Genomic DNA, 25,917 nt, shown 5'->3' with positions numbered 1-25,917 from the left:
CATGCCCATTTTGTTTCTAGATAAACAGAATCCACATTGCAATTTTGGTATTTAAAAAAGTGCTGGAGTAACTCAGTGGGTTAGGCAGCATCTGGGAAGAACATAGACAGGATGTTTCGGGTTATGACTCTTCCGAACCCAGTGAGTTACTCCAGCACTTTAGTGGTAAACCAGCATCTGCAGTTCCTAGTGTCTACAATGTGGGTGACAATGCGGGTGATGGTTGAGGCGTCTTTGGACACAAACTTCTATATGTAATTTGTTGTGAAATAGAGTCAAGGATGTGCATGCAAGGAATATAATTAGTTGCGAAATTCATTTTTAAATGTTCGTATGAGAGGTGCTGATTACCTCTCTATCATTAAAATGTTCACCTCTATCCTTGGTTCTCAGTGGTGTGGGTTTCACTGTGTTTGAGTCATATGGTCTTGACAGCATGTCAAATTGCATGTTATTTTCCTGGGCTCGGTGCAATATTTCCACCATCTGTTCTTTAAATCGCGGGTTTTCTGTTGGACTCTGCCATCAGATGGTTATAAAGCTGTATCTTTTCAGCTGAAGCATGGCAGAGTTGCAATCCAATAATGTTTTGCATTTGTGGTTAATTAGTTCACGGTCATTCTAATGCACCCAGACCTGCTGTTTTCTGGTTAAAAATATCTTCACAGGTACCAATTCAGAGCAGTTCAGACACCGGTCACTCAATGGCTCCTGTTGATTGCTGAGCACTTTCGAAGATCCTTGAGATCTTTCCTTGTGGCAATATTTCTGTTGCTATTGCTGATTTGGGCCAGGCTGATGGAGATAACAGAGTGGATTAAGCAGTGGTCAGTAGAAAAGCATAGCTCAAAGTGTTGGAGGAACTCAGCGGGTCAGGTAGCATCTGTCTATCTACTCCCTCCACAGACTCTACCTGACCCGCCAAGTTAATCCATCACTTTCTGTTTTGCTCAAGATTCCAGCATCTGCATCGATTCTGTTCCTCTGCCCAAATACTATCTCACTTGTTCAATGCTCCACTCTGTTATCTCCATGATACAATCAACAGCATGCCAGTGCCTGGATAGGAAGTGCCGGCATCTCTGATAGGAATCTTATCTCTGACAAAAGAGGGCGTTGATTGTGCTCCAAGCATTTTATCAGAGAGATGATTTCATTGAAATTAATTATTCCTACTTATTCCTCGTCAATTACTCCTTGTCATAGGGTTGTCATTTCTGATCTTGGCATTGAAATCATCAAGTTGGATGAAATTTCTCCCCCTGGGATGTGGGCCAGGGCTCAGAAGGTCAGAGAGGGATTGCCAAATAAATGCAACACGCAATAAAACACACCAATGTCCTCATTTATTAATCGTGATTAGTTCAAACAAATGTGAAGCTTCACTAAAAAAAACACACAAAGTGCTGAAATAACTCAGTGGGTTAGGCAGTTTCTCTGGAGAACATGGATCTTATCGAAATGTATAAGATTATTAAGGGGTTGGACACGTTAGAGGCAGGAAACATGTTCCCAATGTTGGGGGAGTCCAGAACAAGGGGCCACAGTTTAAGAATAAGGGATAGGCCATTTAGAACTGAGATGAGGAAAAGCTTTTTCAGTCAGAGAGTTATGAATCTGTGGAATTCTCTGCCCCAGAAGGCAGTGGAGGCCAATTCTCTGAATGCATTCAAGAGAGAGCTAGAGAGAGCTCTTAAGGACAGCAGAGTCAGGGGGTATGGGGAGAAGGCAGGAACGGGGTACTGATTGAGAATGATCAGCCATGATCACATTGAATGGCGGTGCTGGCTCGAAGGGCCGAATGGCCTCCTCCTGCACCTATTGTCTATTGTCTATTGTGACATTTCGGGTTGTGGCCCACTTTAAGTGGTTTGAACATTTAGTTAACATTTTAGTTTCACAACTTCTAAAGCTCACTACTTATATTCAGCTCTAGACAAACTACAGAGGAAGGAACTGCAGAAGCTGGTTTACACTTAAGAGACACAAAATGGTAGAGTAACTCAGCGGAACTGGCAGCATCTCTGGTTAAAAGGAATGGGTGACGTTTTGAGTTGAGACCCTTCTTCAGACTGAGAGCCAGGGAAGAGGGAGACAGAGAGATATGGAAGGGTAAGGTGTGAAAATGAGAGATCAAAAGGGACGGATATCAAGGAAAATGTAGAATAGATAAATGTCAGCTGAGGGGATGGTTTCAAGAGAGAGTTAGATTTAGCTCGTAGGGCCAAGTGATATAGGGAAAAAGCTGGAATGAGATACTGATTTTGGATGATCAGCCATGATCACATTGAATGGCATTGCTGGCTCAAAGGGCTGAATGGCCTACTCCTGCACCTATTTTCCATATTTAACAAGGCATGCAATTAGTAAAATTTAACCAGGACAGTAAAACTAGTCTAAGAACTAGGATGGGGGAGGGATGGAGAGAGAGGGGATGCAAGGGTTACTTGAAGTTGGAGAAGTCAATATTCATACCACTGGGTTGTAAGCTGCCCAAGCGAAATATGAGGTGCTGTTCCTCCAATTTTCATAGAAACATAGAAAATAGGTGCAGGAGGAGGCCATTCAGCCCTTCGAGCTAGCACCGTCATTCATTGTGATCATGGCTGATCATCCACAATCAGTAACCCATGCCTGCCTTCTCCCCATACCCCTTGATTCCACAAGCCCCCAGAGCTCTATCTAACTCTCTCTTAAATCCATCCAGTGATTTGGCCTCCACTGCCCTCTGTGGCAGAGAATTCCACAAATTCACAACTCCTTGAGTGAAAAAGATCCTTCTCACCTCAGTTTTAAATGGCCTCCCCTTTATTCTAAGACTGTGGCCCCTGGTTCTGGACTCCCCCAATATTGGGACCATTTTTCCTGCATCGAGCTTGTCCAGTTCTTTTATAATTTTATATGTCTCTATAAGATCCCCTCTCATCCTTCTCAACTCCAGTGAATACAAGCCTAGTCTTTTCAATCTTTCCTCATAAGACAGTCCCACCATCCAAGGGATCAATCTCATGAACCGACGTTGCACTGCCTCAATTACAAGGATGTCCTTCCTGAAATTAGACCAAAACTGTACACAATACTCCAGATGTGGTCTTACCAGGGCCCTATACAACTGCAGAACCTCTTTCTTTACTCTTATACTGAAATCCTCTCGTTATGAAGGCCAACATGCCATTAGATTTCTTCACTGCCTGGTGTACAAGTGTTAAAGTTCGTTTTCTCCAGACAGACTCTTTCACAAGGACACCCAGGTCTCGCTGAACATTGAGATAATAATCTGCCTCCTTGCTTTTGCCACCAAAGTGGATAACCCCACAATTATCTACATTATACTGTATCTGCCATGCATCTGCCCACTCACTCAACCTGTCCAGCTCACCCTGCAACCTTCTAACATCCTCCGCAGTTCACACTGCCACCCAGCTTTGTGTCATCTCCAAACCTGCTAGTGTTACTTCTAATTCCTTCATCAAAATCATTAATATATATGAATAGTTGCAGCCCCAACACCGATCCTTGCGGCACTCCACTCACCACTGCCATTCTGAAAAGGACCCGTTTACTCCTACTCTTTGCTTCCTGTCTGCCAACCAATTCTCTACCATGTTAACACTCTACCCCCAATACCATGTGTTCTAATTTTGCTCACCAATCTCCCGTGTGGGACCTTATCAAAGGCTTTCTGAAAGTCTAGATACACTACATCCACTGGCTCCCCTTCATCCATTTTACTTGTCACATCCTCAAAAGATTCCAGAAGATTAGTCAAGCATGATTTCCCTTTCATAAATCCATGCTGACTTGGACTTTTTACTGCTATCCAAATGCACCGTTATTACCTCTTTAATAATTGACTCCAGCATCTTCCCCACCACCAATGTCAGGCTAACTGGTCTGTAATTCCCTGTTTTCTCTCTCGCTCCTTTCTTGAAAAGTGGGATAACATTAGGTATCCTCCAATCCACAGGAACTGATCCTGAATCTATTGAACATTGGAAAATGATCACCAATGCGTCCACTATTTCTGGAGCCACCTCCCTGAGTACCCTGGGATGCAGACCATCAGGCCCTGGGGACTTATCAACCTTCAGTCCCATCAGTCTACCCAATACTATTTCTCGCCTAATGCAAATTTCTTTCAGTTCCTCTGTCCCCTCGATCCTCTGTCGTCTAGTACATCTGGGAGATTGTTTGTGTCTTCCTTAATGAAGACAGATCCAAAGTACCTGCTCAACTGTTCTGCCATTTCCTTGTTATCTATAATAATTTCACCTGTGTCTGCCTTCAAGGGACCCACATTTGTCGTTGCTAATCTTTTTCTCTTAACATATCTAAAGCTTTTACTGTCCTTCTTTATATTCTTGGCTAGCTTCCCCTCGTACATCTTTTCAGCCCATATTGCCTGTTTTGTTACCTTCTGTTGTCCTTTGAAAGTTTCCCAATCCTCTGGCTTCCTGCTACTCTTTGCTGTGTTATACATCTTTTCTTTTAGTTTTATTTCACCTCTAACTTCCCTTGGCAGCCACGGTTGCCTCCTACTCCCCTTAGAATCTTTCATTGGCCTTCTCTGATAGTGGAGGGGGCCCAGGACAGAAAGGTCAGTATGGGAGTGGGAGGGGTAGTTAAAGTGTTTATGGACCAGATCACATAGGTCTAGGCGGACTGAGCGGAGGTGTTCAGTGAAACGATCGCTGACCATGCACTTGATCTCACCGATAAGCATCCACACCTGCAACAGTTGATACAGTAGATGAAATTGGAGATGGTGCCAGTGAACCTCTGCATTACCTGAAAGGACTGTCGAGGTCCTTGGTTGGAGTTGATGTATCTATGTATGTGTTGCATCTCCTGCGGTTGCAGGTGGAAGTACCTGGGGAGGGGGTGGCTTGGGTGGGAAAGGATAAGTTAAGTCGGAAGTTGCGGAGGGAACCGTCTCTGTGGAGAAGGGAAGATGTGGCTAATGGTGGGATCCAGTTGGAGGTGACAAAAATGGCGGATAATTATGTGCTACGACTGCTGATGGGGTGAAAGGTGAGGGCTGGGGTCTTCAGAATCTTTGACAGGGTCTTCTGCAGTGGTTGGTCTCTAGAGCCACTGTTACTGGCCATTCATGAGATATCTTTTTTTTTAATGCATATCTTTGTATACCTTCTGGACATTGCTTTTGTTCTTTGGCCAAATGTATGGCCACATATGCATTACTTTTCTGTTTCTTTAATTTCGTCAAATTCCTATTGGTTTTTAAATTCATATGTTCTTGGAGCAGAATTAGGCCATTTGGTCCATCAAGTTTACTCTGCCATTAAATCGGCTGATCTATCTTTCCCGCTCAACCCCATTCGCTTGCCTTCAATCCTTAACCCCTGACATCCTTACTAATCAAGAATCTGTCAATCTCTCCCTTAAAAATATCCATTGACTTGGCCTCTACAGCAATGAATTCCACAGATTCACCACCCTTTGACTCAAGAAATTCATACTTTCATTTCCAAAGGTGCGTCCTTTTATTCTGAGGCTATGGCTTCTGGTCTGAGACTCGTACACAAATGGAAACATCCTCTCCACATCCATTCTCGCCAGGCCTATCACATTTCAGTAAGTTTTAATGGGGTCTCCCCATCATTTTCATAATCACCTTAGCTACCTGGTGCACAATTATTAGAGTGTCTGGTGAAGCTTGTGCGACTTGGATGAAGGGATTAAAAGTAATATTAGCAAATTTGCAAATGATACAAAGCTGGGTGGTAGTGCGAGCTGTGAGGAAGATGCTATGAGGTTGCAGGGTGACTTGGACAGGTTGTGTGAGTGGGCAGATGCATGGCAGATGCAGTTTAATGTGGATAAGTGTGAGGTTATCCACTTTGATGGTAAGAATAAGGCGGCAGATTATTATCTAAATGGTGTCAAGTTAGGAAAAGGGGACGTACAACGAGATCTTGGTGTCCTAGTGCATCAGTCACTGAAAGGAAGTATGCAGGTACAGCAGGCAGTGAAGAAAGCCAATGGAATGTTGGCCTTCATAACAAGAGGAGTTGAGTGTAGGAGCAAAAAGGTCCTTCTGCAGTTGTGTTAGGCCCTAGTGAGACCGCACCTGGAGTACGGTGTGCACTTTTGGTCTCCAAATTTGAGGAAGGATATTCTTGCTATTGAGGGCGTGCAGCGTAGGTTTACTAGGTTAATTCCTGGAATGGCGGGACTGTCATATGTTGAAAGATTGGAGCGGTTTGGCTTGTATACACTGGAATTTAGAAGGATGAGAGGGGATCTTATCGAAACATATAAGATTATTAAGGGGTTGGACACGTTAGAGGCAGGAAACATGTTTCCAATGTTGGGGGAGTCCAGAACCAGGGGCCACAGTTTAAGAATAAGAGGTAGGCCATTTAGAACGGAGATGAGGAAAAACTTTTTCAGTCAGAGAGTTGTAAATCTGTGGAATTCACTGCCTCAGAAGGCAGTGGAGGCTAAGTCTCTGAATGCATTCAAGAGAGAACTAGGTAGAGCTCTTCAGGATAGCGGAGTCAGGGGGTATGGGGAGAAGGCAGGAACGGGGTACTGATTGAGAATGATCAGCCATGATCACATTGAATGGTGGTGCTGGCTCAAAGGGCCGAATGGCCTACTCCTGCACCTATTGTCTATTGATTTTCCAAATTGTCCTTGGAACATAATGTCCCAAAAAGTTATTCATATCCGAAAGTGTTATTTGCTTTCCTTTGCTCTGGGATAGTGGCATATTTCCAGGGCTGTAAACTGAAAAACAATTTCAGTTATATTCGCATACTGATTCTAATCACCTGTCCAAATATCAACCTGGCCTCACATCACACAGTCCCACCTTATGCTTCACTAGACCTCTGTTCAAAATTCTTCTACTCTTTCTTTCTCGACTGTCTACAATGGATATGTTCTTTGTTCTTTAGTGCTTTCAGGTTTGGGTATCGGTGTTCATGGCGAGAACCTGCTGTTTGCATATTAGAACGAGTTAGAGCATCAGGAGCCCACACTTCGTATCTCTGAGATGGCATGCAAAGTAAAGTTCCTTTTTCCGCTTTGTCCCAGACGAAAAGATGTACCCACCACCCACGCCTTCTTTCTGTTATACACCAGTGCTGTGATACCAATGTTAACTGACATTTAAAATACAAAGAATCTGCTGGATTCAAACTTAAATAAAAATATTTCTATTGTTGCTCACAGTGAATCTAAGATTCTGCTGGTTATAGGAGTCATAATGTGTGCACAATACATAATATATCACAGATGTTGTTTTGTGCCATTGCTCTTTGAGAACATAGAAAAACACCTATTTCATGTTGTTTCCATCTTTCACTTTTCTACTTTAATCCATTGCACCATTCTGTAACTTCCTGTTTGTCATTAATAGTCTCATGGTTCTGACATGTTTATTATTCTGTTCCACATCTTTATATTTCTATTTTTTTTCTATGCCTTGACTCCATTATTTTCCCCAATCTATCTTTCATACTTTTATTTATTCACACTGCTCAATTTATAAATTGGATATTTTTTAAGATTCACAAGAGCCAGCACAATTGTGAACATATGTCCAGTTGGAGGGAGGATATTTAAAACATACAGCAATGAGGAAGATTCCTTCATGTGGTTTAGGTGTCACTGGCATTTATTGGAAATGAAAATAAAAAACAGCAGATGCTGGAAATCTAAACCAAAAACAGAAAAATTAAGATACAAGAACTGCAGATGCTGGAATCTTGAACAAAACACAAAATGCAGGAGGAACTCTGGGTCAGGCAACATCTGTGTAGGAAATGGATAGGTTATATTTCTGTTTGGAGCCCTTCTGAACAGTCAGCAAATCAGGCAGCATCAATGGAAAGAGAAACAGAGTTGATATTTCAAGTGGAAGACCCTTGTCAGGACTGGGAAATAGAGTTAAAAATATATTTTACTAGACCAAGTGGACCCGTTGGGCCCAAACCTCTCCTGCATTGGTGCACCACCCTGTCCTCCCCTCTCCCCTGTCTCCTCAACCCCCCCTCCCTTCTCCTCCACTCCCTTCTCCTCCACTCCCTTCCCTCCCTCCTCCCTTCCCCCATAAATTTTAAAATGTGAATAACTTTAAAAATATAACACCGATTTCAATAAAACTACTTGTATTATCACCAAAGTGACAATGGCGAGTAAGGTGGGCCTAAAATTGTCACGCTATCGTGTATCGCTTTGGCTGAAGTTCAGTCACAAACAAAATAACAAACGAGGGTTTTAGTAGATAGATGTAGTGGAGGTCACATACTTTGCAATTTAAAACTAGCATTTTTTTTTCTTTCCTAGCTCCGAAACATAACATTATTGCTCTATCTACGATGGAGATTCCAGGATTTTCAGTTGTAATTCCACCTTTTATTGTTGATCCTTAACTACCTCTGAAGAAACTGTTAAGAATGAACCAAAAGCACACGAGTAAAGTAGATAGATTTTTACAGCAACTCACTTTCAAGGTGAGTACTGCTGAGACTAGCTTTTTTCCCCATAAACCTTTACTGAATTGATTTTTTTTTAAATCTCCGTTGTTTTGGTAAGATTTGAACACTTTTCTGGATTAATGGTCCAGAACTATGGCTGCAGGTCCAAAAATTCTTCTGGAACAAGTACATTCTTTTTTTAGGTTAGGAGTCCAATTTTTCACAATATTCCAGCTGTGGTCTTACAAAGGCCTGACATAATTGCAAGACATAGTTACCATTGAACATCTTAACATATAATTCTCCATTTTAGGTAACACCGCACATGCTCTCCACCTCCTCAATAACCTCTGGTTTCCAGGCCCCCACTCCCTCATCTTTACCATTGATGTCCAGTCACTCTACATCTCCATCCCCCACCAGGATGGTCTCGAAGCCCTCCGTTTCGTCCTTGACCGCAGAACCAGCCAATCTCCATCTACCAATACTCTCCTCTGCCTAGCAGAGCTGGTTCTTATACTCAACAACTTCTCCTTTGACTCCTCCCACGTCCTCCAAATCCAAGGCGAAGTTATGGGCACTCGCATGGGCCCTAGCTATGCCTGCCTCTTTGTAGGGTACGTCGAACAATCCTTGTTCCAGGTGTACATTGGCCCCATCCCCGAACTCTACCTCCGCTACATTGACGACTGCATTGGTGCTACCTCTTGTACCCATGTAAAACTCACTGACTTCATAAATGTTGCCAAATATTTAACCTGCTCTTAAATATACTTGGACCATCTCCGACATCTTCCTACCACCGTTTCCTGTAAAAACTCTATCCCCTACTCCCAATTCCTCCGTCTACGCCACATCTGCGCCCAGGATGAGGTGTTTCATACTAGGGCATCAGAGATGTCCTCATTCTTTAGGAAACGGGGGTTCCCCACTTCCATTATAGATGAGGCTCTCACTCGCGTCGCCGCCATATCCCGCAGCTCAGCTCTTGCTCCCCCTCTCCCCATTCATAACAAGAATAGAGTCCCCCTTGCCCTCACCTTCCACCCCATCAGCCGTCGTATACAACAAATTATCCTTCAACATTTCTGTCATCTCCAACGGGATCCCACTACAGGCCACATCTTCCCATCTCCACCCCTTTCTGCTTTCCGCAGAGACCGTTCCCTCCGCAACTCCCTGGTCCACTCGCCCCTTCCTACCCAAACCACCCCTCCTCAGGTACTTTCTCCTGCAACCGCAGGAGATGCAACAGCTGTCCCTTTACCTCCCCCCTCGACTCCATCCAAGGACCTAAACAGTCTTTCAAGGTGAGGAAGAAGTTCACCTGCATCTCCTCCAACCTCATTTATTGTATCCGCTGTTCCAGGTGTCAACTTCTCTACATTGGCGAGACCAAACGCAGGCTCGGCAATCGTTTTGCTCAACATCTTAGCTCAGTCTGCCTTAACCAAGCTCAGCACTTCAACTCCCCCTCCCACTCCCAGTCTGACCTTTGTCATGGGCCTCCTCCATTGTCATAGTGAGGCCCAGTGCAAATTGGAGGAACAGCATCTCATATTTCGCTTGGGCAGTCTACACCCCAGTGGTATGAACATTGACTTCTCTAACTTTAGATAATTCCTCTGTCCTTCTCTTTCTCCTCCCCCTTCCCAGTTCTCCCACTGTCTTCCTGTCTCCTACTGCATCCTATCTTTGTCCCGTCCCCTTCCCGACCAGTCTGAACAAGGGTCTCGACCCGAAATGTCACCCATTCCTTCTCTCCTGAGATGCTGCCTAACCCGCTGAGTTACTCCAGCATTTTGTGTCTACCATTGTAATCAGGTCACCAAGATTGAAACAGCTGGGATGTGCAGTAAGCACAAGGAAGTGATTAAAAAACTCAGATTTGCACCCTCAGCAATCAGCTTTGATACTATTGCTCAGTAATTTAGGGTCCTGTTGGGGTATATAGGTCTCCCACAGCTAATAACAGCATTAGGTTCCTAAATAATCCATAATTGTGCAGAAATTAGTAGAGAAACTTTGTCAGGGTTATTAGTTGCCATGGACGGTAGTAAAATAATTCGATATTCACTGAACAGTGGAAACCTGTAATCTCAAGCTTCATGCAGAGATAATTAGTGGCTGCTGAAATGAACACTTTGAAGATCTTTTCCAACCAAGATTTTCTCTTAAATGCAAGTGTGCTCGGTTCTATCCAATCGTACACTAGCCACCACAATCCTAGCACCATTCTTGCCTGGCAAAGCAATTCTCTGTTCTCAGAAATAATACCACATGACATCCGGCCATGGTCCACAAAGATCTGTCCAGTACCAGGGCAGAATGGGATCAGCCAAGACTCTGTCATCATATTAATGTTATTCTGAATTTTCCCCACTTCAACATGATACCTCCCCTACAACAAGCTTCTATCTGGAGTGCAGCTAATCTGTAGGACAAACAGAAAATTATTCAAGTTACATTGTTTCCCCTTTCAGAACCAAGGCTACGCCACCTCACAGGTAATTGTTCCATCCAACCACTCACCAGACCACAAGTTTCCAGTTATAGCAACAGATGATAGATCTGAAAAAGGATTCTGACCACTCTTTTTTTTTTGCTTTGGTTTAACTGGGAGAACCATTCCTTAATTATTCTATGCATATATGACTCCTGCGTCCCTTCTTTTATGGCCTTGTACAGCTCTCTGTTACTTGCTCATTGTCACAGCTGTGACATGCCCCCAATGTATTTATATTTCAAAGGCTGAAACCTTGAAATCAGCACTCCTGGTAGACTTCAGGATACAACTATGGAGAGCACTGAACACCTGAAGGACCTTAGGAACAACTGGATGAATTTACCAGCATCCAGCCTGTATGCAGCTGATAAACCATTTAAATTGCATTGGTTGGTATGCCTTTCGACTGCAAGTTTGGTCATGCTCTCAAGGGAGAGCATGACTATTGACACAAAGCAAATTACTTTCAAAATTGAATTTGCAGAATTTTTTTAAAAAGACTGTGATTAGACTGCTGAACTTAGTTGAGTTTTTGCTTCCCTAATAGCTTTTGGAAATGTTACTATGTAGTACAAAGTCAGAGGCCATAAAGGTTTTAATCCGCATTGAATTAGCTGAACTCAATAATACATTTTAGCCTTTGTATCCACTGGGCAATGAAGGAAAAAACAGAAGCTCATTTGGCTTTTTGTTCGCAATTGCTGGAACATGCTTTATTTCACCATCAGGCAAATATTTATCACAGCTGTTATTGTCAAACAAACTTCTATTCATCACTACCTAAGGCCATCCATTTAAATTGGTCATTTGGTAAAGTACTGGAGATCTGCTGGCCCCGGAGGAACTTCAATAGTCATGGCCGCAGAATTGTTTGCACAAAGCTGAGGGGAGAAACGGAATACAAAATTGTCCGAGTGCAATAGGATAAAGGTTAAATTTGCAAATTGTGGTTGCACTCTTATTCCTAATCTAATCAATATGTTTTGAGTGCTTAATAGTTAAGCTATATATTCATTTATTTTCGACTATTCCTTGCACAATGCGAGTGTTTTAAAGTCTTCTTTGGATACCAAATCGATTAAGGGACATGTGGATCAGGCAGTAAGACGTGTGGATCAGACCTATCTAAAAAACTCAGATAGTATTTTGAATGATAAGGAAATTTGATGCCGATTGTTGAAACACAAGATGTTACACTCATTGCAAGTTAGCAGTTAAAGTGTATCAAAGGAAGACACATTAAACGTCAACAATATAACAGACACTGTTGACACTGCTAAATACACACGCTGTGCCATTTTAAATTTAATAAATGCATATACAGATGCTTCTTGACTTACGATATTTCGACTTTACAAAGGTGCAAAAGCTATTTACATTCAGTATAAACTGTACTTCGAATTTTGATCTTTTTTCCCAGACTCGCAGACCTGTCTGTTGCTCAGACTGGCAGTGTCTTATGCGGTACGGTACTCTCTCGTGATACTGGGCAACGGCAGCGAGCCGAAAGCTCCCAATCAGCCATGATTGGGAGGTGCCACGGCTATGATGTTTAATAATAATAATAATAATATATTCCTGTATTCGTCCCACACCGGGGAAATTTACAAATGTTTGGTAGGTTAGGTATATTAAATGCATTTTTGACATGATATTTTCGATTTACGATGGGTTTATCGGAACGTAACCCCATCGTAAGTCGAGGAGCACCTGTACTGTATAGTAAATATAAATTAAATGTATTTAATAGGAACAGGCTCTTCAACCCACAATGTCTGTGCAGAACATGAAGCCAAGACCCTTATCTACCTGCACATAATCCAAAAGCCTCTTATACGCCACCATTAATCTTGGTCGCGCATTCCAGTTTTACTTTGAAAACTGTCATGCAAAGTAAGCTATTTAAGGGCCTGTCCCACTAAGGCGATTTTAAGGCGACTGCCGGCGACTAGGCTGTTGTCGACAGTTCGCCGGGGTGTCGCAGGCATGATCATGAGGAATCTTCGAAACTTCGTAGTGGATCTCGGCGCGTCGCTGAGAAATCATCCAGTTTGAAATTTCTCGGCGACAGCTGGCTTGTCGGCAGATATCGTTGGTTATTGCGGGCGCTGTCGCATGCTGTCCCCCAGGTGTGATAGGTTCTCTTAGATGCATTTAGAAGCACATAATGTTAAAATAAATAAAGTCATTTCAAAATACCATAAAATGCTTGTGTTTATCCAATTTATTTACCGTCAGGACATTTGACAGGTAGATTGGAGACGACAGTTTGACGGTCAGGTAAGCGCGGGAATTTTTGCGATGTTTATGGCTATCAGCCATTACATTTAAAGTGGGCTCCAATCCCAGATATGCAACCCAGAAACCAGATATGCATCTCCCTTACATTTTCAAAGAATGCCCACACACTTTTCTCAAAAATCCACTTTTAAAATATTTTTTTAAAATACAGCTATTAGTGAACTGGAAGTAAATCCAGTTTATTCCTTGTTACAGTGAAGCTTGGTTTTCAAGTAACCCGGGCAAGTTTTTTTTATATCAAAACTCTCAAGTACTTACTGACTTGTCAGTGATCTCAGCGAAAATTAGGACGCCGGAGAAGCATTGACAGCGTGGGTATTTTCACGATGTTTATGGCCATCGGCCATTACATTTAAAGTGGGCTCCAAATCCAGATATGCAACCCAGAAACCAGATATGCATCTCCCTTACATTTTCAAAGAATGCCCACACACTATGCACAAAAATCCACTTAACCACTTTAAAATGTAATTTTTTTAATACAGCTATTAGTAAACTGGAAGTAAATCCAGTCTATGCCTTGTTACAATGAAGCTTGGTTTTTAAGTAACCCATTCAAGGTGTTATAGTTCAAAACTCTCAAGTACTTACCGACTTGTCAGTGATTTCATCGAAAATCAGGACGCTGGAGAAGCATTGACAGCGTGGGAATTTTCGCGATGTTTCCGAAGACGGTGTAATCTTGACCGACTCGGCATTGTCGTGGTCATTGTCGTCGGGTAAAAGAAAAATTTGGCTATCTGCTACGACTTTGACAATCGCCGACAGTCGCCAAAAAAATCACCTAAGTGGGACAGGCCCTTTAGGATAAACAGTTTTTAGTATTAGTTTATAAACCTTTGCACTAGGATGTAGTTGATGAGCCGTAACACGCAGTGATTTGGTCTCAGATGATGTGCCACAAATGTCCTACTTCTGGGATGCCTTGGTAGCTTCTGATAGGAGCTGCACTCAGGGGAAGCCTTACCTTCTGTCATTATTGGTGAGGCTTGTTTTTAAATATCTCAGATATGTGAAGACATTTAAAGGATTAGCACTTAATTTAATTATGTTAAGCAATTTCAATAATTTATGCATACTTAATTTACCCTTTTCTTGCTAATCTCTGGGAAACTTCATTCAATCATAATCATACTTTATTAGCCAAGTATGTTTTGCAACATACGAGGAATTTCATTTGCCATACCATCATACCAATAAAAAGCAACAGAACGCACAAAATACATTTTAACATAAACATCCACCACAGTGACTCCTCCGCATTCATCACTGTGAAGGAAGGCGAAAAAAAAGTTCAATCTCTTCCCTTCTTCGATCTCCTGCGGTCGAGGGCCTCGAGCCTTCCGTTGACGGGGCGATCTTGACTCCCGCAGCCGGCAGTGTTTGGGCCCTCCACATCGGGGCGATCAAGCTCCCGCATCAGGAGAATCTCAGCTCCCCCGCGCCAGGCGATCTACCCTGGGTCGGGGCTGGTCGAAAACCTTCTACGATTTGGAGCTCCCGACATCGGTCTCTACCCGAGACTGCGAGCTCCTTGATGGTGAAGTCTGCAGGCCGCAGTTGGAGCATCGATCCCAGGCAAGGGATCGCATGCTCCGATGGTAAGTCCACGGCCCCATGGTGGGGCTCAAAGTCAGCCCCGATGTTAGACTGCAGAGAGACTGGAGATACGATCCGGAAAACAATCGCATCTCCGGCAAGGTAGTTTGAAAAACAGTTTCCTCCGAACCCCTCCCGCACATAAAACAAACCAGAGAACATTAACAAAACGTTTAAAACATACTAAAAATAACAAAAAAAAGACGAAGACAGACAGACTGTTGGCGAGGCTGCCATCGCGGCGCCACCTGGTGGACAACAGTGAATGATATTTCTAATCCAATGACGGAGATGGACTCTGACACACGTTTTCCTGGAAAAAAAACAAGGCCCCACAATTCCAGGACACACATCCATTTTCTGCCTCTTGTTTTATGCTTCATCTTATAATTTATTTTTCATTTTGTCCTACCCACATAGTTTAATTCCTTCCAACCTCCATTTTCCTTCTTCTGCCTTTAATTTTGTTCTTTCTTCCCACTTACATATCCACATTTCTCCCCTATCTTTCTACACTCAAAATTTCATGAATTTTATAAACTGTGCTTAAATCATTTTACCATTCTGATCAATGCACGATTAAAGGGATCATAAATATAATGATGTTGCAATACAAGGAAAGCAAGCACTTTTTTCCCCATAATTTGAGGACAACCAATCTCTTGAATTGGTTTGTTTGCTTCTCCTTTAGACCCTATCAATAGCAGATATGTCCTTCAGCTATGTCCATTCGTATCAAGTCACCCTCGTCAAAGAACATTGAAGTCCCATACCCAGAATTCATTGTCTCCTTGCTATTTTCAGCTATAGATGATCAAAATAGTAATCAAAAATATTTCCTTTGCTATGTTATCATGAGATCTGAACTTAACGTTAAGGACTCGCAAATGCCAGTGGACCTTTGCGATAACATGTCTTCTGGGTGCGTCTTGTAGTGTTTCAGAAAGTGAAGCAAGGAGACTGCCATCTACATCAAAGCAGTACTTGACCAACTGCTGGAAAACTTGGACAATGGGTATGAAGGGGAAAACATTAAAACTGTTAAATTCATTCTTTGCACAATGGAAAATTAATGTGGCTGTTACGAGTTCAATTCTGCCAATCCCATACAATGCTGTAAAAGTTATTTGGGGCAGCATCCTATGCCCAGCCATCTTCACCTGTTTCATTAACGTTGGGCGAGGATAAACAAATGTTGTTTTCCAAATGTTGTTTGTTTGTTTAAAATGCAAAACTAAGTTGTGACCAAGAGGATTCCAAGAGACTTCAAGGGGATACAGACAAGCTGAGTGATCAAGAACACAGTAGATGGAATTTAATGTGAAACTATGTGATGTCATCCACTTGAGCATACAAAAGCAGAATAACCTTTAAAAGTGACACATTGAGAAAAACTGACATTCAAAGGGAGCAAGGTGGTCTTGTACCAAGTAACATGCAGTACAAGCAATTATAAAGGCAGATGATATTTTAGCTTTTATTATGAGAATTTGAGTACAGGAGTAAAGTTACCTTAATGCAATTAAATAGGGGCTTGATGAGACCACATCGATATTTTTAAACCAAAGGTCGTAACCCATTATCTACATTTGCATTTAAACCACACTCTCTCAAATTTAAAACAGCAAAACTGTAAAACATAATGAATTAGTGACTAGACTGGAACCAAATCACCTCAGATGTTGAAACTCAGAATTAAAACTAGAAAATACAGAAGATGCATAACAAGTCAGGCTGCGTCTGTGGAGAGAGAAAGAGAGTTAATATTCCAGATTAATGAGCATTCCATAGAACTGGCAGGTTGGAGATATATCAGGTTTTGAGATGTGGGTAAAGGGGTGGGGAGGAGTGAGGGAAAGATGGGAGGTACGCAATAGGTTGGAATGCAGGAGAAATTAAATAATAATAGTCTGAAGCACATTGGGAAAAGAGGAAGGACAAAAAGGGAGGTCTAGACAAAATCATTGAACATAATTTTGGAATCCAAAGACTGAAGGAAGACAGCTATGTTTCAAATCAGAAGGCAAAATGCTGATACTTGTGATTTGAAAAGCTTCATGAGAGCAGTATTAAAGGCAGGGAACAGAGTGGGAGTAGGATGGCGAGTTTGAGTCACAGAACATTTTAGCGCATGCTTGTGAACGGAGATATCCTGTAATGTTTTCTCCATATGGAAAGTATGAAGGGGTGCAACCACAGGATTTTAAATTGAAAGGCATTCCTATTTCAAATGGAGTCAATGTTGGGCATTAATGCTGGAAATGTATAAGTTCAAATGGCATGTTGGATACCTTGCAGTTGCAAAAATCAACAAGATTATCCTTGAAGAAGGGAGATTGACACAGATGATTGCAGATCATTTCAAGATTTATGGGTGCTCAGTCATAATATTTAAGGTAAATATTTCAATATTTCTGGACACTGAGGATATGGAATTTGGTGATTTATGAAAGTTGATGTACACCATCCATCAAAATCCCATTGAATGGCAGAACTGGGTCAAGAGGTTACACGGCCAAATCAGCTTCTGTTATGAGTTGGTGGAGCGAATCGAGTCAAAGAAACCATGACATCACCGAGTACACAACAGAAACAGGCCCTAAGAAAAAGTGTGTGTTCACTTTATACATGCCTCGTGATCTTGTACACCTCAATATAATTACCCCCCCAGCCTCCGATGCTCCAAAGAAAAATGTCCCAGCCTACCCAACCTTACCCTATAACTCAAGCCTGCAAGTCCGGATAATAGACAATAGGTGCAGGAATAGGCCATTCGGCCCTTCGAGCCAGCACTGCCATTCACCGTGCTCATGGCTGATCATCCACAATCAGTACCGCGTTCCTGCCTTCTCCCATATCCCTTGACTCCACTATCATTAAGAGCTCCATCTAACTCTCTCTTGAAAGCATCCAGAGAATTGGCCTCCTTCTGAGGCAGAGAATTCCACAGCTTAACAACTTTCTGAGTGAAAAAGGTTTTCCTCATCTCCATTCTAAATGGCCTACCCCTTATTCTTAAACTGTGGCCCCTGGTTCTGGACTTCCCCAACATTGGGAACATGTTTCCTGCCTCTAGCGTGTCCAATCCCTTAATAATCTTATATGCTTCAATAAGATCCCCTCTCATACTTCTAAATTCCAGTGTATACAAGCCTTGTCGCTCCAGTCTTTCAACATACGATAGTCCCGCCATTCCGGGAATTAACCTCGTGAACCTACGCTGCACTCCCTCAATAGCAAGAATGGCCTTCCTCAAATTTGGAGAACAAAGCTGCACACAATATTCCAGGTGTGGTCTCACTAGGGCCCCGTACAACTGCAGGAGGACCGCTTTGCTCCGATACTCAACTCCTCTTGTTATGAAGGCCAACATTCCATTGGCTTTCTTCACTGCCTGCTGTACCTGCATGCTTCCTTTCTGTGACTGATGAACTAGGACAGCCAGATTTCATTGTACTTCCCCTTTTCCTAACTTGACACCATTCAGATAATAATCTGGCTTCCTGTTCTTACCACCAAAGTGGATAACCTCAGATTTATCCACATTACACTCCATCTGCCATGCATCTGCCCACTCACACAATCTGTCCAAGTCACCCTGCAACCTCATAGCATCCCCCTCACAGTTCACCCTGCCACCTAGCTTTGTGTCATCTGCAAATTTGCTAATGTTACTTTTAATCCCTTCATCCAAGTCATTAATGTATATTGTTGCTTGTACTTGTACTTGTACAGTTGCAGCAGCATAATATCTTCCCGATAAAGCCAAGCTTCCTCACTGACACTTTTGTACTTGCTCCACCTCGTTCCCCAAGAGAAGGTCCAACGTTGCACCCTTTCTCTCGAGGGCCTTCAACATATTGATTAAAGAAACTATCTTGGACATATTTAACACATTTTATATCAATGTCAATGTTGAAAGTATGTGACCTTTATAAATAATTTTTTTCCCCAAAGTAAGCATTTCTTTGTCAAGGATATAGTCACACACCACATTGACTGTTTTCAAATTATCTTTTTAATGTATTTTTTGTCTTCTGGTTAATCTTTGTTTTATCTTCCATTGGCCCCATAATAAAGCAAAGACTAAATTTGTACATATAAAAATGTAGTTTGTGTACAGGCATTCTTTCTCCAGTAAATAACCTGGAGCTTAATTGCTTGTTGCTAACCAGTTCTTCTTACGTAGTTGTGTATTGTCTTGCTGCTTCCTAAAATGTAATAATACCTTCTATCCAACACAAGAACAACATTCCCACAGCCTGCACCATTAATTTGATCAAGATACAACTTCCTTTTGTTTTCTAAAGTTCATTGGTCTCCATGATGTAAATAGGTATTTTAATGTTATTTGTGAAAGTTTTCTGCTGTTGCATTCTGTGTTCCTTTTTCTCCACATTGCAATTAGTTTGGATATGTTCTGTTTGACATTTCTCGCCCTTTGTACTTTAATATAGTTGCCCCGATTTTAGATCCATCCGCAAAGTTACTTAATTCAGAGATTTCCAAAGCACCATCCTTAATATATCAAAATAGTGAACCACACCAGACAAGACAGCAACCTGGGGGCACCATGAACTTCAAATCTATCCATCTCTGTTAACTACAAGAGATCGATAGCAACAGATTGAGAAACAAACAAATTACAGGGTTGGAGAATTCACTCATTACCAAATATCAACTACTTAAATGTTTTCCGTCAGGAACATCACACAACATTGACTATGGGGTTGAAAACAAGATATTTGAGCCAAACAGGAAAACTGTGATAGAAAGAAATTGAACGTTGCTTCGCCCTAAATGACATTTTCAGTTGGTAGTGTGAGCGTATTATTGACAAATCATACTTTTACAGGCTAAAAATATTTGTTAATGTTTTTGTTTAGTGGAAAGCAAACCCAATTATCATACTGTTTTGTGTCCTTCGATAATCACAAGGTTATTTATCTGTGTAAAACATACCAGCCATAAAGTAACACTTTACATAAACTGTGAAGACATACTTTGATATATTATCACCATCTCCGAATCATTTATTGCCTGGCTGTTGTTTACCCAATATCTCTGGTTGTGGATGAGCCATACCTTCCTCTAGTTAAACATTTGGAAGGCAATACCAGTGCAAACTCCATCCTGTATAGATTGCAGTTTCCCATTTGATCTTCAATTAAGTACTTAACCTCATTTGGTATCCATTCAGCAGGCAATGTAACATGTTTTCCTCTGTTGCAATGTTAGCAGTGAAAGGAAATATAAAATATGCATTATATTTAACATTTTAGAGTAAATATTAATACATTTTGTTCTTTATTAACTAATCTTCCCTTTTTTCTGAGCTTCTCATGCTAAATTGTGGCCTAAAAGCTGTCACTATCAACGATACTAGAGGAGCAAGATGAACCACTCCGTTGAAATCGCCTATACTGAAGTGTAGTACGCAAAGGAGTGTAACAGTCGCCTTTTTAGTAGGCAAAACCCACCGTTCGCTATGCCTCTCGCAGTGTAATCAGTGTTTTGGGGGAACTGTATATGTGATGATACCATTAAAATGCAGAATATATCTCATCTACCAATTCACAAATTTTTGTTATTTTTCTTTTTAAATGTTTCTGCAAGATTCTGCCTACTAAAATGACGCCATGACATACTACGGTTCTTAGGGTTGAGTAGTCTATCTTGCTCCTCTAGTATCTTTGGTCACTATCCAGCATCTTATTGTGAACTTGGAAGTAAACTAAATTCACAGATAAGACTGATCCAACTATCCAACTGATCCAACAGACTAAAGCCAACTATAGCAGACAAGTTACTATTATTTGATATTAGCTAAGGTTAGACCAATGATGGGATTTCTTTTGTTCCCAAGATTATGCGACTTATTTAGTTTAGTGTGTCGTCACAGAGTTTTAGTGCAATACAAATGATGCACTGAAGTGGCCTGACTGTGTGTTTAATGTATAGCACAACTGACAATAAAAGCCATTTTAGAAAACCTTTGTGAGAAAATGTTAAAATTGCTTTATTTGTTGAACAGGTTCAAAGACTATGGGCCATCCTGCTTTGTAGGGGTGATATGTAGATGCAGGTTGTTAACATTGAATGCTAATCTGCAAATTTGGAGTGTGTGGAACTATGTAACTTGTACATAGAACAGTACCACACATGAAAGAACCTTCAGCCCACAATCTCTACGTCGAACATGAAGGCAAGCAAAAGAGATCGGCCTGCACATGAACCATATCCGTTCATTTCTTGCATATCCATGGGGTGATCTAAAAGCCGCTTAAACACCCTATTGTATCTGCCTTCACCACCACCTCTGGCAGCATGTTCCAGGCACCCATCACCCTCTGCATAAAAGAAACATGCCCTGCACATCTCCTTTAAATTTTGCCCATCTCACTTTAAAACTATACCCTCTAATCTTTGACATTTCCACCTTGGGAAAATGGTTCTGACTCTCTACCCTATCTATGCCTCTCATAATTTTGTATACTTCTATCAGGTTTTCCTTCAGTATTCAAAAAAGACAGTGTAAAGCCCTGACACAAGTGGTAGTTGAAATACTATTCAGATGTTGATTACTTGAATGCACAGCATGGCCCAGTTAAAAAATAAATAAAGTAGGTGCACAGTCTGTGCGTTTTTTTTGTTGCATTTATGACCAAATGAACATTTCCTTACAAAATAAATTTTCATCGTGGCTATTATTGTGAAACCCTCAGTCAATCTATGCTTCTTTTAGTCCCTTGAATACCTCTAACTCAATGAACAACTACTTACAATATCATTTTTGTCCCTCCCTTCCCCTCCTCCTTCCCAGATCTCCCTCTATCTTCCTGTCTCCACCTATATCCTTCCTTTGTCCCACCCCCGACATCAGTCTGAAGAAGGGTCTCGACCCGAAACGTCACCCATTCCTTCTCTCCCGAGATGCTGCCTGACCTGCTGAGTTACTCCAGCATTTTGTGAATAAATCGATTTGTACCAGCATCTGCAGTTATTTTCTTATATCATTTTTCATCGTGGCTTTTACTGTTAAACCCTCATAATTCCATGGTCATTCTTGGCTCTTGAATACATTTTTATTTTGCTTTGATGACCCCAGTGAACATTTACTTACAATTGAATTTTTCATCATGGCTTTCACTGTGAAACCTTCAGTTACTCTGTGGTCCTTCTTGGTCCTTGGATACATCGCCGCCAGAGGTTTGTGATTGCTCTTCCCCAGTGTGTTGACAGCGGGCATTTTGTCTCTTCTGAGGCCAAAACAGCGAGATAACACCTGTCCCCCCACAAAAAAATAAAACTGCGTCTGTTATTACTTTGCGAGGGTCCAATAAAGCCCTCGCCCGCAGTCTACTCGAAGGCCGGCGCCGTTGCTAAGAGAAGATATTGTTAAACAATCAGCGTCATTTCCGGCGTGTCACTGCCCGCCATGTGGCGTCACATGATAAACGGGACACATGATAAACGGGACACTTTGACTCGAAGCGCCGGGACATCTTGTTCAACCCCAACATTATCTCTTTGCATTCTCTTTTCGAGCCGTTGATTCCTGCCAATTCCAGCCCGGTCCATTTAATTCCCCCTTTTATTTCGCCTTATCCAGCATTCGTGACGCTTCAACTACAAACTCTCCCTTTTGCAAATCTCTCGCCTCCTCCAATGTACCCCCCCACCCACCCCGGGCGAGTTCCAAATCGCCGGGCGAGCTCGCGATGCTCCCGCGCGCTCTCACCCCCTGGCGTGAGCCCACGGTCTCCCGAAGCCGGGCAAGCTCGAGCTCCCCATCCTCAACCCAACCCCACGGCGCGCACCAGAGTGTCCGCGTTCCGCCCCTCGCTCGAGCATCGGGCAGTTGACAAACAAACGGGCGAACGTGCGCAGGCGCGGATCTGCGTGCGCTCGAGCATCGGGCAGTTGACAAACAAACGGGCGAACGTGCGCAGGCGCGGATCTGCGCTGGGATTGCCCTCGGATAACGCCCCCTCTGCACGGGGCAAAATTCGCCTCCGCTCGTCGACAGTACTCGCCCTTCCCCACTCCTCAGCAGTTCAGTTTTGACAGAAATGATCGGTAGGTGACGACCTGAAACGCCTTAGTTTATAATGTGCCACTTACCCCCGCCTTCCACACTGGGCCTGTCAAACACCTGCTTGGAAATCGGAAAGTTCTGAAAAAAACAATAACTTTGATGGGAGTTAGAAAGGAAAACAATAATGTCTTTCACTTTGTGAGTGGTATATTTTTGGAATTGTAATTTTAATTTATTTTCTGCTTAAATAAAACATCCCCGGCGGGGAATTGAACCCCGGTCTGACAGACGGGGATACTCACCACCAGACTACCGAGGACAGGATATAGAGAAAGGTGAAGGCAGCCCTAGTAAAAAAATTGGTAGATTGTCTCACATGAATTCTGTTTTTGCATGAATTACCTATTTCCAAAATGATGATTAGAAGAAATGAATGCAAGCTTTTTAAAACACTTCAAATATAATGACATTCCTGTACTGCAAATGTGTTGGATATAGATATCCACAACCACAGTGTGTATTACTATAAATAAGACTGTTTTCTCGCTGTTTCTGGAAATGAGTCCCTTTGTCGGTTTTTGATCAAAACATGGAAGTGGTGTGGGGGATCGGGGTTGGAGGTGGGTGGAGGGGAGACGGGGTGGTGGAGGTGGGGCTAATGAGGGGGTGGGTTGATGGGTGGTGGAGGTTGGGGTAATGAGGGGGTGGGTTGATGGGTGGTGGAGGTGGGGATAACGAGGAAGTGGGGAGATGGAGATGGAGGGTAGAAGGTAGAGGTGGGGAGTGAGGGTGCTCTGCATGTTTTGATCAAGTACTGACTGTCATAATGGAAAGAGGCCCCTTAGCCTACCTCCATGCCAACCAAGTTGGCATTCTGGGCTAGTCACATTTGCCTAAATTTGTCCCACAGCCCTCTAAACCCTTCTTATCCATATACTTGTCATGGGAGACCCAACGTCAAGAGGCCCTGGGAGTAGTGGAGCTTTTCTCAAGTTTTCTAATTGAAATGGGAAAGTCCAACACTGGTGCAGACTTGTTGGTAACAGCATCTTCCTTTGTACAAAAATAAAACAAACACATGTTGAAAACTATGGGAAGAGAAGCAGAGATAACGATTCAGGTCATAGACCTTTTGTCTGTGTCTGAGAAATTAATTCTGTTTCTCTTTCTACAAATGTGACCTGACCTGGTGAGTATTTCCAGCATTTTCAGTTTTTATTTTAGATTTCCAGTTATTGAGGTTTTAAAAAATATTTACTTTTCCTTAAAAGTCAAGACTGTTTAATTGTCACGTGTACCGGTAACGGAGCAATGAATTTCTAATTTGCAGCCGTTTTACATTACGTTTTACATTACATTAATGCAGTAACACACAAATAAACATACGATAATCATCAGTACAATAAAATAATAATCAGTGACACTCAGTAACCAGAATAGTGCAAAACCGAAGTATGTAGAGCAATCAAAACAAAATACATTTCCATATCATAGTTACTGAGGTAGGATTCTGGTCAGTGTGGTATAGTGTTAAAGTGTCTGGTGGTTGCTGGGAAGGAGCTGTTTTTGAACCTGGAGGTCACCGTTTTTAGACTCCAGCATTTTTTGCTTTTATGTTAAAGTATCGTGCTGGTTTATTTTATCAATTAAAAAAGGATCAAACAATTTGGAAAGTTTATAACCTGCTGGTGAAAGAAAAATGACAAAAAATTCAGAATAAAAGTGTTGATGAACAAACATCAAGTACAATTTAGTATCTTTCTTTAAGAAATTAGTTGAAGTGAATAGGATTAATACTCCATATCTATCCATTTTAAGATAATACCTACAAGAAAAAAATTGCTGTAGGAGTTACAGGAACCATCTGAAAGATTAATGTTATGGGAAAAGGATTGGCAAACTTAAGTACAATAGAAGTAGTGTTTACAGAATTCCTTTCCGAAATACTTTACATCGTCTCCCGTGAAGTCTTCTAGGCACTTGCACCAGTACTCCTACACGTGCTGAACCTGAGGCAGTAAGTGACTCAGACTATTTTTTAATGGGATCAATAGTCATGGATGGGATCATAAGCTAGTAAAGGCAGGATAGACTTGTGTAGAAATAAATCTAAAAGTGAAACTGATCTAAATTTAATAACAAAGGGATGAAAGCAAAGTTCTGAATGTTTCCAGAGCCACACTGTAAGAGGACATTGATGATGAAAATTAAGCAAAAATATGAGAAAGATGAACAATGAGTTTGGTCATAGCATAGATATAAGACAGATGCAAAACAGGTATCGGGCAAAATGAACATGATAAAGAATCACGGCAGTTGGTGTAAAGAGATTTGCAAGGATAATGCCAAAACCAGGAGCTTTAATGAAGATAGTGTTTTAAATGTGGAATGCTACCACTAAGGAGAAGTTGAGACAACCAGCAAAGATACATTTTAGGGGAAAATCGATGTCTAAGATGAAAGAAATACAAGGATAGGTTTTTGAGATTGTGATGATGACGGACAGTGAAGATGTCTGTGAAGCATAAATGAAGGCATTGACACTTTGAGATAAGTGGCTGTTTCTGTGCTGTAAATAGAATAATATGTCCTGAGCTGTGGAATAGCTTGAAGTGGCACGGTAGGTACACAATGGCTTGGATTTTAGATGATTACAAACATCTAAGTTAGGAGTAGTCGTGGGCCACTCAGCTCCTTCAGCCTGTTTCACCGCTTGATACAATCATGGCTGATCTGACTCTACCAATCTTTTGCCATTCTAAATTGCCCACAATAACCTTTCATCACTTGCTTATCAAGAATCTATCTACCTCTTCTTAAAAATATTCTTTGTGTGAATGTTGTCTCCAACCAATGCAGTGCTTTCCCCTTGAGACTGGTTGACTTAAGGTTTTATAAGGAAACCTTGATACTAAACTTGGTCCAATGTTACCAGGTGTGAAGGGCTTTCACCTTCATCACAATTCTGGAAACTAGGGTTTTGATCCACATTTAGACCAGGATTGTGATGAAGTCTGTGGTCAAAT

At 41.9% G+C, this 25,917-nt stretch overlaps 2 protein-coding genes across 6 annotated transcripts in view; one reads left to right on the top strand and one right to left on the bottom strand.

Annotated features, from left to right (window-relative positions):
* LOC144596636 (parkin coregulated gene protein homolog) overlaps window positions 1–22,694 on the bottom strand; it is a 184,265-nt gene extending 161,571 nt beyond the window's left edge. For 2 of the 4 annotated variants that reach the window (XR_013547638.1, XM_078405217.1), the window contains exon 1: window positions 21,977–22,517. Coding sequence is in view for 3 of the 4 variants with exons in the window: in XM_078405217.1 (XP_078261343.1) it covers window positions 21,977–22,102 (126 nt within the window). In the remaining variant the exon portion in view is untranslated. Of the gene's footprint in view, window positions 1–21,976; window positions 22,518–22,594 lie in introns of those variants that run through there. The other 2 variants (XM_078405216.1, XM_078405214.1) reach the window with 2 other exon arrangements.
* Window positions 22,695–22,782: 88 nt separating this feature from the next.
* The window catches only part of prkn (parkin RBR E3 ubiquitin protein ligase), a 605,665-nt gene continuing 602,530 nt past the window's right edge, over window positions 22,783–25,917 (top strand). For both annotated transcript variants that reach the window (XM_078405212.1, XM_078405213.1), the window contains exon 1: window positions 22,783–22,932. In XM_078405212.1, the coding sequence (XP_078261338.1) occupies window positions 22,926–22,932 (7 nt within the window). In that variant the 5' untranslated portion in view covers window positions 22,783–22,925. The remainder of the gene's footprint in view (window positions 22,933–25,917) is intronic.

Source organism: Rhinoraja longicauda, chromosome 9 (assembly GCF_053455715.1).
Source record: "Rhinoraja longicauda isolate Sanriku21f chromosome 9, sRhiLon1.1, whole genome shotgun sequence".
NCBI classification, from domain to species: Eukaryota; Metazoa; Chordata; class Chondrichthyes; order Rajiformes; family Arhynchobatidae; genus Rhinoraja; species Rhinoraja longicauda.
Note: the sequence above shows the minus strand (reverse complement) of the source record. Positions and strands in the feature narration are given on the sequence as shown.